General features: G+C 40.8%; 2 protein-coding genes across 7 annotated transcripts in view; one reads left to right on the top strand and one right to left on the bottom strand.

Moving 5' to 3' along the window:
* Window positions 1–30: 30 nt before the first annotated feature.
* Window positions 31–9,739, top strand: ITGB1BP1 (integrin subunit beta 1 binding protein 1). 3 transcript variants are annotated; one of them, XM_027641203.1, is made up of 7 exons: window positions 31–94; window positions 1,457–1,557; window positions 2,412–2,490; window positions 3,194–3,330; window positions 4,511–4,603; window positions 7,373–7,522; window positions 8,248–9,739. In XM_027641203.1, the coding sequence occupies exons 2-7, from the start codon at window positions 1,486–1,488 to the stop codon at window positions 8,317–8,319; spliced, it is 603 nt and encodes a 200-aa protein (XP_027497004.1). In that variant the 5' UTR covers window positions 31–94; window positions 1,457–1,485; the 3' UTR covers window positions 8,320–9,739. The 3 variants fall into 3 exon arrangements, with proteins under 3 accessions (XP_027497004.1, XP_027497005.1, XP_027497006.1); XM_027641204.1 differs by lacking the exon at window positions 31–94 and having other exon boundaries at window positions 4,539–4,603; XM_027641205.1 differs by lacking the exons at window positions 31–94; window positions 1,457–1,557; window positions 2,412–2,490 and having other exon boundaries at window positions 3,221–3,330; window positions 4,515–4,603.
* The window catches only part of ASAP2 (ArfGAP with SH3 domain, ankyrin repeat and PH domain 2), an 84,980-nt gene continuing 79,372 nt past the window's right edge, over window positions 8,874–14,481 (bottom strand). For all 4 annotated transcript variants that reach the window (XM_027641199.1, XM_027641197.1, XM_027641196.1 and 1 more), the window contains 2 exons: window positions 12,349–12,471; window positions 8,874–11,509 (listed from right to left, as the gene is read on the bottom strand). In XM_027641199.1, coding sequence (XP_027497000.1) covers window positions 11,435–11,509; window positions 12,349–12,471 — 198 coding nt within the window. In that variant the 3' untranslated portion in view covers window positions 8,874–11,434. The remainder of the gene's footprint in view (window positions 11,510–12,348; window positions 12,472–14,481) is intronic.

Below are 14,481 nucleotides of genomic sequence, written 5' to 3'. Positions count from 1 at the left end.
CCCGCGCGACCCGGAACGGGATCGGGAGCGGGCGGCGAGCGGGGCCCGGCGCTCCCGGGGAGCAGCGGCGTCGGGACGGGGCTGAGGGAGCGGGGTGAGCGCTCCGTCAGTATCGGGGTATCGCCAGGAACAGAGGGAGAAGCCGGGGGAACAGCAGGGGCGGGATGCGGTGCTGCCCTGTCCCGATGCTCCGGGCTGCTTCCTGCAGCCGCTGTGGCGAAGATGCACCGCGGGAGACCCGTGTGCTCAGCCAGGAGCTGCTGAGAGATCCCTCATCGCCTGATGCCTTAACATCGCTTGTGAAGAAGGGCATGTTAAGCCTTTGTGCCTTTGAGTTGTGTCTTCCGCGGAGAGTGCAGGCAGAGTCGGCAGATTTGCTTTTGTGGCGGCAGCAGCTGCTGTGAAGGAGGGGCTGCCAGATCCTCGCTGGAGGCTGGAGCAGCCCGGGGGGATGCGGGCGTGCCGGGTACCGCGGGGAATTGCGCGCCGCTTGTTGCTGAGAGCGGCTTTTAGTCTGCCAGGGACGAAATGGTCGCTTAAAGAGGGGCACAGGAGCGGTCTGGGGACTGTAATCCATCACTGCACCGCACATCTAAGCTCCCTCTTGTGCGTCTTCCATGATTTTCCGCAGTGTGAGCTGTCTTCCTTTGTCCTCTTCCGCCTGCTCAAAGTTTTTGAAGTTTTGTAATTAAAGTATTCCTCCCTGAAGCTGAGAAATAGGGTTTCAGCAGTCCCTGGCTGGGAGCCACCATCCTGCTGCTTGACCCTGGCCAGCTAAATGTTAAGTGGAGCAGTTGAAGTAGTAGAGCAGATACAGGGAAAATGCTTCTGGAATGCTCACAGAACGCCCAGCAACTCATTTCGAAGGCAGTAAATGTATTATGCATTCTGCTTTAATTTTCAGGAATATGTTAAGTAGCAATGGCAGCTCCTCCAAGTATTCCAGTCAGTAGTTCTTTGGAAATAGGTTTGGGTTGGGGTTTTTTTAGGAGCTTTCTGGTTTTTGTTTGGTTGGTTTTGGAGGGGTTTTTGTTTCTTTGTTTTAGATGAAAGCATAGGCATTGGAGCAAAGATTGCATTGGATACACTTTGTAGGGCACTTAGATGGTAGTCACAAAATCATCTAATGCATTTAGATGGGAATATAAATTTTAAATTTTGTCTTGTTTCTCAAACTAAATCTATACATGCATTAGAAACTGACCTTTGCAACAGTCTTTAAACTAGGTAGTAGCGTTTTCTTGATGATTGAGAAGGTTAGGGAAGTTTTAGCAGAGAGCTTGAGGAACTTTCTCCAGCCACACATGAAGAGCACCAGAGGAACATTCCTACACCCCTTCCGAGAGTCCTTTACAAGTGTCCATTTTTTGTCCCTTTGGACACAGTCACTGGTGTTTGCCAGGAACTCCTTCCCTAGATGATATGACAAGCTTTAATTTTTATTTTTCCTACCTAGAATATCTTCCTTGATCCAATTATGAGAAGATGTTTAGAAAAGGAAAAAAGCGACACAGCAGCAGCAGCTCACAAAGCAGTGAAATCAGCACCAAAAGCAAGGTAAGCTGAATGTGGTGTGTTCTCTCTTTGTGAAGCACCTTTGTTTGTTACAAGTTGACAGTTCAATGGTTCACTTGCACAGATGGTAGGATGTGATTTCCATAAAATGCCAGGTTCCACAGGGAGAACTTTCTACTTCTGGTCCTCAGATTGCGTTATGAGAGTTAAAAATACCTATCCATTATAAAGCCCCTATATTCTGAGATGAACGCTCAGTTGCTTCCATGGTGAAACACACAAGCACAAGATTATCTGGCAGCACATGGTAAGGTTTGGAGGAAAAATTTCTTCTTAAATCTTGTCTTTAAAGAAGGTGCATGGTGCTAGGTACCAAGAATGAGTTTATTCTTCAATACTAGTTGGTTTCTTAGTAACTCTAAAAAGGATTCATTTTGAATAATGTGTCTATTTTGTCTGGTAGGTTTTGCAATGATCAGTAGAATATTCTGGATTTTCCAAGGTGCTGTTTTACTTCCCTTGCACTGCTATGTTATTTCAAACATTGTAACAAACATGTAATTGTTAATTTCTTAAAGTTAAGATGCAGTACCAGAAAACTGTGGACATAACCTTAAGGTTCATTTTCTCTTTTCCTCCTCCTTTCAAAATATATGTGGACTTTTTAAGGGTTCCTGCTGAATTTATATCAGTCTAATCTGCATTGAGGCAGAAAGGTAACTTCAGGAAAGAAACTGGTGGTATTGTTTTTTCCTCCCCATTTTACAGTGCTGCTGTAATTAATTAGAGCATAAACACAAGTTTATTTAAAATAAAAGAGTTTAGGAAGGACATCTAGAAGTGAATTGCTAATACATTCTCAGTAACTTCCTGATGATGATGGTTATTTTTCTTAGTCTGTAGATTCCAGTCTCGGGGGACTTTCCAGGTCTAGTACTGTGGCCAGTCTAGATACAGACTCCACAAAAAGTTCAGGTATGTTATCAGAGCTTGAGCAGATATGGATGGAGCAGGATTAACTTTATGTGCGTTCATATAAAACAGCAGAAAACGGAAAAGGTGAAAAATAGGTATTTTCAGTAATAGTAAGTGAATGTGTTAGATAGCCTGGTGACTAATGCATGCATAGCCCTAGGCCTCTAAAGTATTATTAATGATTCATCGAGGATTAAGTCACTGTTTTTGAAATAAAGTGTCTGAGTGAGAAAAACTTAATTGTGTTACTGGTCTATTACCAGCATAAATCGGGTGTAGCTTCTTGGATGCTGTTCCCTGCTTTTCCAAGTTTACATTTGCACTGAGATAATGGAAATAAGACTTGGTTTTACTTATTCTTGCTCAGCAGATCACAGTGTATCACTGTTGGGCCACACAGTTAATTTAAAACAAATAGATATAGAAAAATAGAACCATCTTTTCTATGTTTTCTGATTCAAGGTTGTTAACTCCAAATTTGAATTGGTATAAACAATGATGTATCTTGGATTCATATGAAACTGCTGCTTTTACCAGGGGCTGTTCTGAATCAGCCTAAGGCAGTTCATTAAAGAGGAGTGATAAGTGTTTGATGAAAGTCTGTAAAATTAGGGAATATAATAAGATAGCCCTGTTAACACCACTTAAAACAGCATTACGATTCTGGAAGTCTTCAGAATGTCTTTGTTTTATTTTGTTGCAGGACAAAGCAATAGTAATTCTGATACGTGTGCAGAATTCAGAGTTAAATATGTTGGTGCCATTGAAAAATTGAAATATAATGAGAGCAAAAGTCTTGAGGGGCCATTGGACTTAATAAATTACATAGATGTTGCACAGGTAAGTGAGTTACAAAAGACAGTACCAATGAAGTCAGAACATCTTAAGCTTAGGTGTGTTCCTTTCATATTATCACATAATCTGTCTTTCTTTGTAAATTTTAGACTTACTTGAATAAAGTAGCACATTTTAAAAAAAGCATTAAGTTACGAATCTCAAAAGCCATCACACTTAGTTCTGTCGTGTTGAGTAACTGGAAAGATGCACCCAAAAAACCCATGAGTCCTTACTGAAAAGTATCCCAGCTGGAAGTTGTTACATTGCCTCCAGCACTGTTAGAATTAGTATCCGGGAAAGAATATCTCCTCCAGATTTCCTCAGAACTGTATAAGTTTTCCCACAGAGGAAAACGTCAAGTTTCTGCTTAGAATCACTCATAAACCTGTGACCAAAGAACGTGAATAATATTTGGGTCATCCTTGCCAAACTGTGGTTGCTCGCACTTACTTTTTGTGCTGAAAGCCATAACTGGTTGTTCTCATTAGGTAGCTGATTGTTTGTGTCTTTAAAAGCACAGAATATCTGTTCATCATACAGCAACTTGACATTTCAAGAATCTGAATACATGCTAAAACTATTTTTACAGCCAAGTAATGAAAGTGCTGCCAGTGTGGAACATGGATCTCCTCGGGTCACTGCAGCATGATAGACCAGGCATGGTTTTTCAGCCAATCTGATTTGACCACAGGGCCAAACTCCCCCCTGAGATGATAAATTACTTTCTTGAAGCATGTAATATTTAGAGTAGAACAGAACAGAACAGAATAGAGTGTTTCAGTTGGAAGGGACCCACAGTGATCATCAGCCCAACTGCCCGACCACTTCAGGGCTGACCAACAGTTAAACATATTGTTAAGGGCATTGTCCAAATGCCTCTTAAACACTGACAGGCTTGGGGCATCAACCACCTCTCTAGGAGGCCTGTTCCAGTGTTTGGTCACCCTCTCAATAAAGAAATGCTTCCTAATGTTCAGTCTCCCCTGAATATATTTCACGTGCTGTTAAGAGACCGGATGAGGCCGTGAGTGGCAGGCAGACCCCACACAGCAGAATCTGAGCAGGGTTTGTGGTGTTGCTGCCTCAGTGGACCCAAGTACACATAAACACATTTTTGTTATGTATCTTCATTGTTCATGTTCTTCTGTCTGCACTAAAGGCTTTTGTTTGTTTCCCTCCAAAGCAAGATGGAAAGTTACCTTTTGTTCCAGGTGAAGAGGAGTTTATTATGGGAGTTTCCAAATACGGCATTAAAGTTTCAACATCTGATCAGTATGTAAGTGCTTCGCACAAACTTGTCTTTCTGATGAGAGTTGAAAAGTGCTTTCATTTATTTTTCTGATGGATGATCTGTGTGATTAAAATGTCATTTCTGGCTTTAAGCAAAAGTCAAACAAACAAGCTCTCACAGTAGCACTGCTTCATGTCATATCTCCACGGGGCTCTGTGTTTTCCTGGTTGGATTTATGACAAAAAGCCATTCCTTTTGAGATAGAGCACCAGAAGAAAGGCAAGCCTATATGCTCTTTGGGCTTATCTTCCTTTCTCTGTGGCTTTCTTGCCATTCTCTAATGGGGAAAAGTAGTGTGACTGTGGTGGCCAAGACCAATGGTTCCTCAGCCTGCAGTTCCTGTTGGTGTTACTGTGGAGATGGGTTTTTTTTAAGTACCTGAATTGCCCACCTTTTCAAAGTTCCAGCCTTGCATTCCTGATCCAAGAGTGTGAGTTCACTCCAGCATTAAAGCCTCATGATTCCACTTTATTGATCAAGCCTACTTTCTGTTTGCATCATTTTCTACTTCTAGTGCACTTCAAGTAGCTTTTTTGCTAAAAATAAAAATCCGGTCTCTTCCCCAGGGCCCTCCAGTTGCCGTTGTGTAGCTTTGTATTGCAGCCATGTGGTTTCCTTCTGGTTGCCCTCAGAGCCCCAGATACCATAAATACTTGGCCTTATGAAGTCATGACCCATCGACAGCCCAGCAGTGCCTGTTCATAAAAGCCTTGAGTATGAGGACAGAGAATAGCATTGCTCAATAGCTGAATGCTCTGAAGGGAGCCAAAAAGTTTACTCTGGTCCCTTCAGAAAAAAGCACTTGTTTCTAATGCCTGGGAGGAAGGGTAGTAGTTGTTACTCAGACTTTGAATTTTTTTGTGTTCTGTTTTTGCAGTCCTTCTAAAATCTTAATTCTCATTAAAACACAGGTTACACTATTACTTAAATTCCTTTGTGCTTTGATAAAGATCAAGTAGGTAATTTTAAGACTGTCATCCATCATTTTTCTGTCTTCAAGCTGAAAGCATGGACATGCTGATAAAGCCTGTGGTTAAGCGAGCTTGCACTGGAGTTTTATTGCATTGCATTCTGTGTCCCAAATTCTGGCTTTTTGCATCTCTGTCACTGTTGACATTTAATTTGTCCTTTACTGTGTTAGTTCACCAAACTCTTTTCTTAGAGTTCCAAAATACTGAAAGGAGGGGAGGAAATTAATTTACAAGGAGACTGTGTACTTTAAATAATTTCATCCTCCCTCTCCTGGTGATAATGCACATGCATGGTAGCACTGTAGCAAGTTCCAGGGAAGTAACTCTTGAAAGCTACTAGTAATTTGGTGAACAATCTTGGCATCTTTCATACTAGGGGGTTGATCCAGTAAGTTCAGACTAGAGGGTTGATCCAGTAAGTTCCATGTGGGCTCCAGCTGCCCTGGGAGTGGTGTGATAGTTGGTGATGGTGTGAGCAGTTGTGAGCAACTGCCGAGTGAGCGTCAGGGAGGGAGATGTTTTTCAGCAAGGTGACCTTTAAGAGCTCTGGTAGAGGGCTCTCCCTGGAAGGTTTCGTGGCAGGCAGCAGCTCACTGTCCATTTTTACAGCTTCTGTATCAAGGACCCTTCAGCTACTGGCAGGGCCAAGCTGTCCAATGCCTTGAACATGGAAACACAGCTGTCTTCAATTCCTAAGGCCCTGGTGATGGTATGACTGGAATAAACCAGATGAGTATGATCAGAGGGTAGGATGGCTGGAGAAGAAAGGCTTTGTGTAGGGTAGGTCTGCAGAGACCTTGTACTGGATGACTTAAACCAACCCCTTTTTGGAAGGGCCAAAATAAGAAGTGTTGGGACTATAGTGAAACCATGCAGCTGTGGTGGAGAGTGGAATTGTCCCAGACAAGGTCTGTGGAACAATCAGGACATACCCTGTGGCTCAGGCCACAAACAGCCTGGCTACAGCCACATGGCTACTACCTCCCAAAGCAACTGACCTTGTCTATACCCTCTTCTGGGAAAAGTTTCTTGTGTGTACGGAACTGAGACAAGGGATTGTCTGGAAAAGTAAGAAGTTGTTTTAATTTATATCTGTACCAGAGGTACAGAGTGTCCCCCCTGTCCCAGAGGGTGAATGAGAGTAGGTGGGAAGTGAATGTGTGCTTTCATAGCATGGACAGGAACGTAGTCATAGAATCATAGGATGGTTTGGGTTGGGAGGGGTTTTTAAGATCATGTAGTTCCATCTCCCTGCCATGGGCAGGGACACCTCCTACTAAACCAAGCTGCCATCCAACCTGACTTTAAACACTCCAGGGATAGGTTATCCACCACTTCTCTCAGCAACCTGTGCCAGTTCAATCTAAACCTACTCTCTTTCAGCTTAAAGCCGTTCCCTTTTGTCCTGTCACTCCATGCCCCATAAAAAGTCCCTCTCCAGCTTTCTTGTAGCCCTTTCGGGTACTGGAACGTGCTTTAAGGTCTTCCCAAGAGCCTTCTCTTCTCTAGGCTGAACAACTGAAACTCTCTTAGCTTGTCTTCACAGTCCACATAGGAATGCAATTCTAAAATAGAAGCAAAAATATAAGCTGAAGTTGTGTTAAGCTGCCACTTTTTAAAATCTTTAAGCTCTCGATTAAAAAAAAAAATAAATTAATAAGGAATATTTTTCTCCTGTAAGTAAATCTGAAGTATTCTTTTGTAAGGAAGATAAAAAGAGGTGGAGAACTGAAATAGCTGTTGCACTGTTCCAGAGTAACTTTTATTTGCTATGTGGTTTCAGGACGTGTTACACAGGCATGCTCTCTATTTGATTGTACGGATGGTCTGCTATGATGATGGTCTGGGAGCAGGAAAAAGTTTACTGGCTTTGAAAACAACAGATGCAGCCTCTGAAGAATGCAGCCTCTGGGTATATCAGTGCAATAGTCTGGTAAGAGTTTATGCTTAACAGTTTTTAATTTTGATTGTGAAGGGAGATTCTAAAACCTAAGGCCTTGGTGAAGGCTTTTAGCAGGAGGAGGATTGCTCAGTTGGAAAAAAAAAGAGTATAAATGCACTGGCTGAGGAGGGAGAACAGCCCTGCATTTGATCAGCTTTGAGGAAAACGCCTACATTCCCTAAAATTGCCAGTGAATGTACACACCCAAGAAAGCTCTTTTCAGTCTAAATTTGCAATCCAAAGAGTGCTATGGTAGCTGCTGAGGACGATCCTCCACTTGTATTTTCAAAAAGAAATATCTCTTAAGATGGGACAGAGCAGGGAGGGATCAAGCAATAATTTTGGTAGTAGAGCATACAGTCATATTTGTAAGCAAGGGAGGTGATCCTTTCTTAAGAGCAGGAGAACCCATTGTCAGGATGCTCCAATGACACAGACTCTTAGCTGGTAGCACTGGGGTAGAACATCACAAGAAGTGATGTTCTGAATGCTGGTGCCATGCTCTGATGATAGCCAAAAACTTTGTTTCAAAGGAGCTCCTTTAAAACAGCTTCCCCGTGTCAGTGCAGGCCACAGAAATGCAATCAGGTCTCACTTGTGCTACTCCATTTTGCATGTCTGCCAAAAGAAGGGTAAAGGCCCACATTAAACTCCACTTTAAATGAATTCTGAGAAGTTCTTCAGAAAGCATTAACACGTGTGTTTGGGTTTTTTAGGAACAAGCACAAGCCATTTGCAAAGTGTTATCTACAGCCTTCGATTCAGTTTTAATGTCTGAGAAGTCCTGATTTTCTTGGGCAGCACGTGAGTGTGTAGTACAAGAGGCCTTTGTGATACCACAGACTGGCTGCAGCCACACAATCCTAAGACAGACTTGCTGTGCAAAGAGCCACACAACCTTGCACATGGTACTCTGTCATTCCTCAAACATGACTTGAAGAAATTATTCCATCTTCAGGTTCCAGGACAAGAATTTTATATTTAACATGATTTTTTTTTTCCTAAACTGTGTTTTGTATATTAATGTCAATATTGTAGAAATGTAAAATAAAACTGACACTTACTTCTATCTCCTTGTCTGAGAAACAATTTATTAATACAGGCTTGGGTTCTGCTTAACCCAGATATTAGAACAAAACAAAAGCAAAGTGTAAAAGGGAGTCATCTGGTGCTTTACACCTTTAATCATTGGTGAGTCATCTACACAGTTTCTATGTCCAGCTAAAGTCCACAAGATGTACTTTTTCTTCCTCATGTGCTAGTTATTAGTATTTATCATTTTTACACATTAAAAAGAACGGTATTGCCTAAGCAATGCAAAGGAACAGAAGAGAAGCAGACAAAGATTTTAAAAGTAGTTTTATTTTTCCAGACATTTGACTGGTTGACAAGAGTAAAATTTATTAATCATGCTCTAATTATAAATCACTGCATCCAGGACATTGAAAATAAGAGTTGATTTTAGGTTATACAATATATACAGTTGCTCTGCAACTAAACAAAATAAAAACAACAGAATTGAATATTATACATCTCATAGCATTCTAAGCTGCATTTTAAGTGTCACTTGCTCCTTTTTAAACAGTTAACACAGCAACCTAATAGTCTGTCTATTAACAGGTTTTTGAGTCATTATTTTAATCAGATTTGAAAAGTTGTATGAAATATGCCAAAATTTTGGACTTAAAATTCTTGATTTTATATTATAAATAGATATCTACAGGCTCTAGAATTTCTTTTTTCTCTGCCAGAGGAGAAAACTTTGAGAAACATGGGAAATCAAGGGATAAATTTTGCTTAGCTGTTCTTTATTGGTCCTCAGGATTTTATCTGTCTGCACTGGTAGTGCTATTAAGTTGTAGTCTAAAAGTTTCCTAGTTTCTAAGTGACCAGTTGTGACATTTTTGTGTATTCCTCTTCTAGCAGAACTCAAGGAAAATTTGCATAATTTTTTAACTTTACGAATTGTTACATACACTATAAGATTCTGTGTTAAAAATACTGTACATTAGGAGATCTGTGCAAAATAATATGCCCATTTACTCTCTAGACTCTATCAGGGATAGAAACATACAAAATAGTGTTGCAAACTGAACATATCAGTAAGTGAATAAAACCGTAGTGCTAAATTACTCTATCATTTTACTGGGAACTTTGAAAATACGGACTAATTTGCTTCGACTTGCAATAAAAATATCTTGAAACATTCCAGTTTGTTCCCCGTTTATACTGCAGCAACAGCATCTAGGAAGTGAAAGTTAAACATCTACGTGGCTGTACCCACACGCCTGAGGCATCAAGCCACGGTACCATTCAGGAAAGGTGGCACAAGGTGAGATCAGTGTTGCTCTTCCAGCACCTTTGCAATGTGATTTTTCTCCAAATAAGCATATATGGTGGTGGTGGCCTGTTTTCCATTGCATATGAAGGGGCCAATTTAAGCACCATTTGCCAGAAATTCAAAGTTCTCTTGATAAATCTAGAGATACAATATTCACGAAACGTGATCAAAGCCAATGTGACCTAGACATTGCTTTTTTGTATCCTATGCCTCAGTTTCCTGTAGCATAAGCAAAACCTGGTACAATTTCACAATATACAAACATCAAAATGACGTCAGATTTGCATTGGTGTTTTATATTCCATCAACCAACTGGGAACTATCCATGGCCTAGCCTTTGTTCACGAATCAGTAAAACAAATTTAACAACAGTGTAGCTACCATATATGTGGGTATACTATATAAATACAGAGTGAGTTGCAAACTATCATAGTTTGCAAGGTAGTGGCACACAAATTTTATAAACCAGAACATAACGTAGTGTACTTGTGAGGTGTGAGATACCTTACTGACCAAGGATAATTACCTAATTGTTCCACCAAATCTGTTCTCCCTGTGAACATATTGCTGGATGACTAAAGGAAAATTCAAGAACTTAAAGACAAAGTCTAAACGCTACAATGAGACAAGTGTAAGAAATGCTCTGCAATCCATCATCATAGTTAAGTACATTTCAGGAAATGCAGTTTTCAAATCCTTGAGTTAATGTAGTAACTCATTAATATTGCCATAGTTTAGTTAACCAGCAGTAGTCACATTAAATGACCAAAATGGATGAAACATACATAAAGAACATTCAAAAAACAGGTTCTACACACGTGCAGCATAGAAAAACAAAACAGTCTCAAGCTCACAAAATTAGAACTAGAAAGTTCAACAACTAACAGATTTCAGATAACTTTAAGCAAATATCTACATCCATTCTGAAAGAAAGAAGTTTCTCCTGTGGTAAACTGAAATACTTTTTCACTTTTACCTGGCCAAAGACACACGATTAAAATAATTTCTTCTGCAACTGTTGACATCCTGGATGACAGCCAGTATGGCAAGATGCTGAATGAGTCCAATTCAGAACTACACAGCAGCTTGCATGTTTTGCTTCCAACACTTCAAATGGTGTTTGAAGAGTTGGATAAATTCACTGCCCTGTTAGATGCACACACAATTTCTTTGACTGGGGAAGCAACACTGAACTGTAGTACTGTCATGTTACAAAAGGTAGAACAAAATTACAGTAATTGATTGATAAGAACATTCATTATGTTGTGATATTCAAACACAAGGACTTTGATTGTTAAAGCTTTTCAGTTCACCTTGAAAAATACAGGAAGAGTTGTTTTTTTTTTTTAAAGTGTAAACTGCTTATGAGAAGTTTTCACATAGAAAAAAGTTTTAAAAGTCCCCAAATCAGAATGATGGCAATAAAAAAGTAAACTACAGTACCTAGAACTTGGGCAGTGCTCTGGCAAGGTGTCTGCAGATAGGTAGGTGAAATGAAATAGAACAAAACTTATTTCTGTGACTGCTGGAAATGAGAAATGTCTCCGCTTATCAGTAGCAATTTAGTCAACAATAAAGTGCACAAATGATACAGGGAAAGCTCCTTTACGACTGGGATCTCCATCAATATGACCAATCTGAAAGAGTCCAGATATTTTTCAAGTTAAATCTCAAAATGATATTCCAGTATTATCAAAATAAATATCAGTGAACTTCCTGCCTGTAACACAACAAGCCTCTCCCTACGTCTTTTCTGCACTAGTAGTATTTTTGAGAATAGGAAAATTCAGTCCTCCACTGCTGCATCATTTCAGTGCAATCTGTAATGCCTGGCAGCTCATATTCAGCCTCTGTTAAGCTGCTGCTTTAATCACTGCAAGGTAAAGGGATTTATCAAACTTCAGCAGTTTTGGGTTTCACATGAATCTATTTGTGTTTTTACAGCATTATTGTCAATCTAGATGCAATTTGAAGCTCTGTTCTTTGCTAGCTAACAGATATGGGCAAGTGTTTTCATGCACAATAATTTTCCAAGATTTTGCTTTAGCCGATGAGACTCTGGAATGTAAACAGCTGAGATGGTTTCCCTGCTCAAACAGACTCAGTCTCATTCAGCTGAAGAATCAGGACAATACAAAGCTCTCTTCTGAGGCCCACCATACAGCATCTGTAATAGCAGCAGATTCTTAAATTGCTGACGCCACCCCAAAAATTTTCTGGATCACGCAGACCATGTCCCCCATATATTGTGTACCCTATTAATTAGATTTTTTTTTTTTTCTGAATGAGAAAAGCTAGAAGTTTGTCTGAAGTTTGACTTTTTTGAACTAAATTACTTTCTGCAACCAGGTTTCCGTGAGATGAAGCGTTTCTTTTTATTTTGAAACCCAGCATGTGGTCTTCTGAAGTCACTGTCAAACTCTAGATTTCATTTCTTTCTTTCAAAGTGTGTTGACATAAAATGCAAAATACTCACCCACCACTCCTGATCTTCTTCACCATCAACTACAATAATATCTCCCTCTGAAAAAGTTAGCTCATCTGGGTTATCTGCTACACAGTTGTAAATTGCTTTTACTCTCTTGGGTTTAGTTTTTGACTGAAATGAAAAAAATAAATTTAAATAATACAGCAGAGAAGAGACATAGGAGACTTGGAGTTGATTTAAAGTTTCAGAACTGCTTCCAACCATTATTTTTCACAGCTTAGAGTTCAGCAACATCTTTTATGCTGAGTGCTCATGCTTCAGGCTGAATTTAGCAGCACCTAAAGCTTTTTGGAACCACTGTGCCAACAACATGGGCCAGGTTTCCCTTAGAAATCTTCCATTTTGGCTCACCCAAACCTGTCTTCAGAGCTCTACATCACTGCAGTTTTGTTCAGAAGATGGGGTGATCAGGACTAAGTTCTGTGCAGCAAGGGTAGCAGCAGCAGCATTATCAGGGGGAGGCCTCAGCCACCTGCCAAAACATCCCTTCTTAATTTGTTAAACCCACTTCAGTAGTGTACAAACCCTCCAAAACATCCTCTGCCTCACAGCAGTGCTCTGAAGACTGCCAGCTACAAGAGCCGTTTGGCAACTCTTTCAAAGGGAAAGTTTAGTAAGGAGTTGCAATTCCAGTGTGGCAGTGGGACTCCAAGCCTAGCTGTGTTCTGTGTTAAATGATGCCAAAATTGTTTTGCTCTGGTTTCACAGAATCCACCATCCTAATCTCACACCTCTCCCAGTGCAACCCAGTTGGCTGTTGTGTTTGTTTTCAGCCTCCTCATCCTTTGTTGCAGACCAACAATAATGCTGCCTACACAGTTTTCCATGCAAAACAACCCAGCACAGGTGAAGAGACACAGGACCTGGAAGCAGGCTGTAAGCTTTCTACCACGAGCCTACCCATTTCCCAGGCATAGGGAGAAAAAATTGCTCCTTTCCACTCTAAGATGCCAGAGCAGAGCTGTAAGTGCCATTTAGGTCACAGATGGCTGTTAATACAGTGAGTGTTTGGGACAATAACTCCAGATGGGATAAGGAAAAGATGGTTTCATCACCATCCTGGAGCCCCCCAGGGACTGGTCCCACACCCTAGTTAGGTCAGCCATGGAGCAGGAAGCTTGTAGAGGGAGAAGAGATTCCATTCACAATTCTCTACCAGCAAAATGCTCTGCTGTGGACTGTACTGCCCAACAGGCTCTTAATGTGCTACTTTGTTAGAGCTGAGCACCATGCAGAAAAAAAAATGGGGAATGTGGATGGGGAAGGAGGGAGGCAGAATGATGGTTACGCTGTTCTGTAAGTATCCATTTGTATTCTAAAGCCTGGCCTGCTCAGGGCAGGCACACCCTGAGGCTCTCTCACCCCTGTGAACTGTCAGCCTGGTATGGCAGCACAGCAATTTTGGAGACATTCCCTCTCAGACAAGCGACAGTCTGAACCACAACCACCTTTTAAGTCAAAAGGGAAAAGCTTCACATCAGCACAAGGCTGATAAAATGGCAACTTCAAAGTGCAGTAACTACAGGTATTTCTTGTTCTTTAGAAGGCAAGGAAATGAAAACAGATCTCATTCCCAGAGGAATAAAATCTTTCAGGGAAGTTTCCCATGTATCTACAGTCTGATTTCAAAAATCTAAATATTGGGGAAAAAAAGAAAAAAAAAAGATGAATCAAGAATTTCCATCTGTTAAACAGGTTACTGGGTAAATGCACTATATAGGAGATAAGTCACTGTCTACATGTGCATAAACAGCTACACTCGTCTTGTCTTTACTCACATTTCTGCAACCGTTTTCTAAATCTGGGCTGACCTCTGGATTTTCTGGCAGGGTAAAGACTTAGCAAAAAGTGCTGGAGTATAAGGCTAAATGGAGCAATTTAACCAAAGAACTTTAGCTAGGCTGATCTAGCTAAAGCTCTTTAGCTGAGGGGCCCTTGACTAAATCTCAGCTAAGATGCTTTAGCTAGATTGATTAAGCTAAAGCACCTTAACTAGCACACACTCCCTGAGCCAGGTTTTCCCTTACTTCTCTGTCCTGTGACAGAAGAAAGTCACCCAGGTGATTTTCTCAGTCACAAAATTCAGCCCACTGAAGCTCTAGAGACATCTGGAAAGTCATA

Source organism: Corapipo altera, unplaced genomic scaffold, assembly GCF_003945725.1.
Source record: "Corapipo altera isolate COAL_440 unplaced genomic scaffold, ASM394572v1 46, whole genome shotgun sequence".
Taxonomy (NCBI): domain Eukaryota; kingdom Metazoa; phylum Chordata; class Aves; order Passeriformes; family Pipridae; genus Corapipo; species Corapipo altera.
Note: the sequence above shows the minus strand (reverse complement) of the source record. Positions and strands in the feature narration are given on the sequence as shown.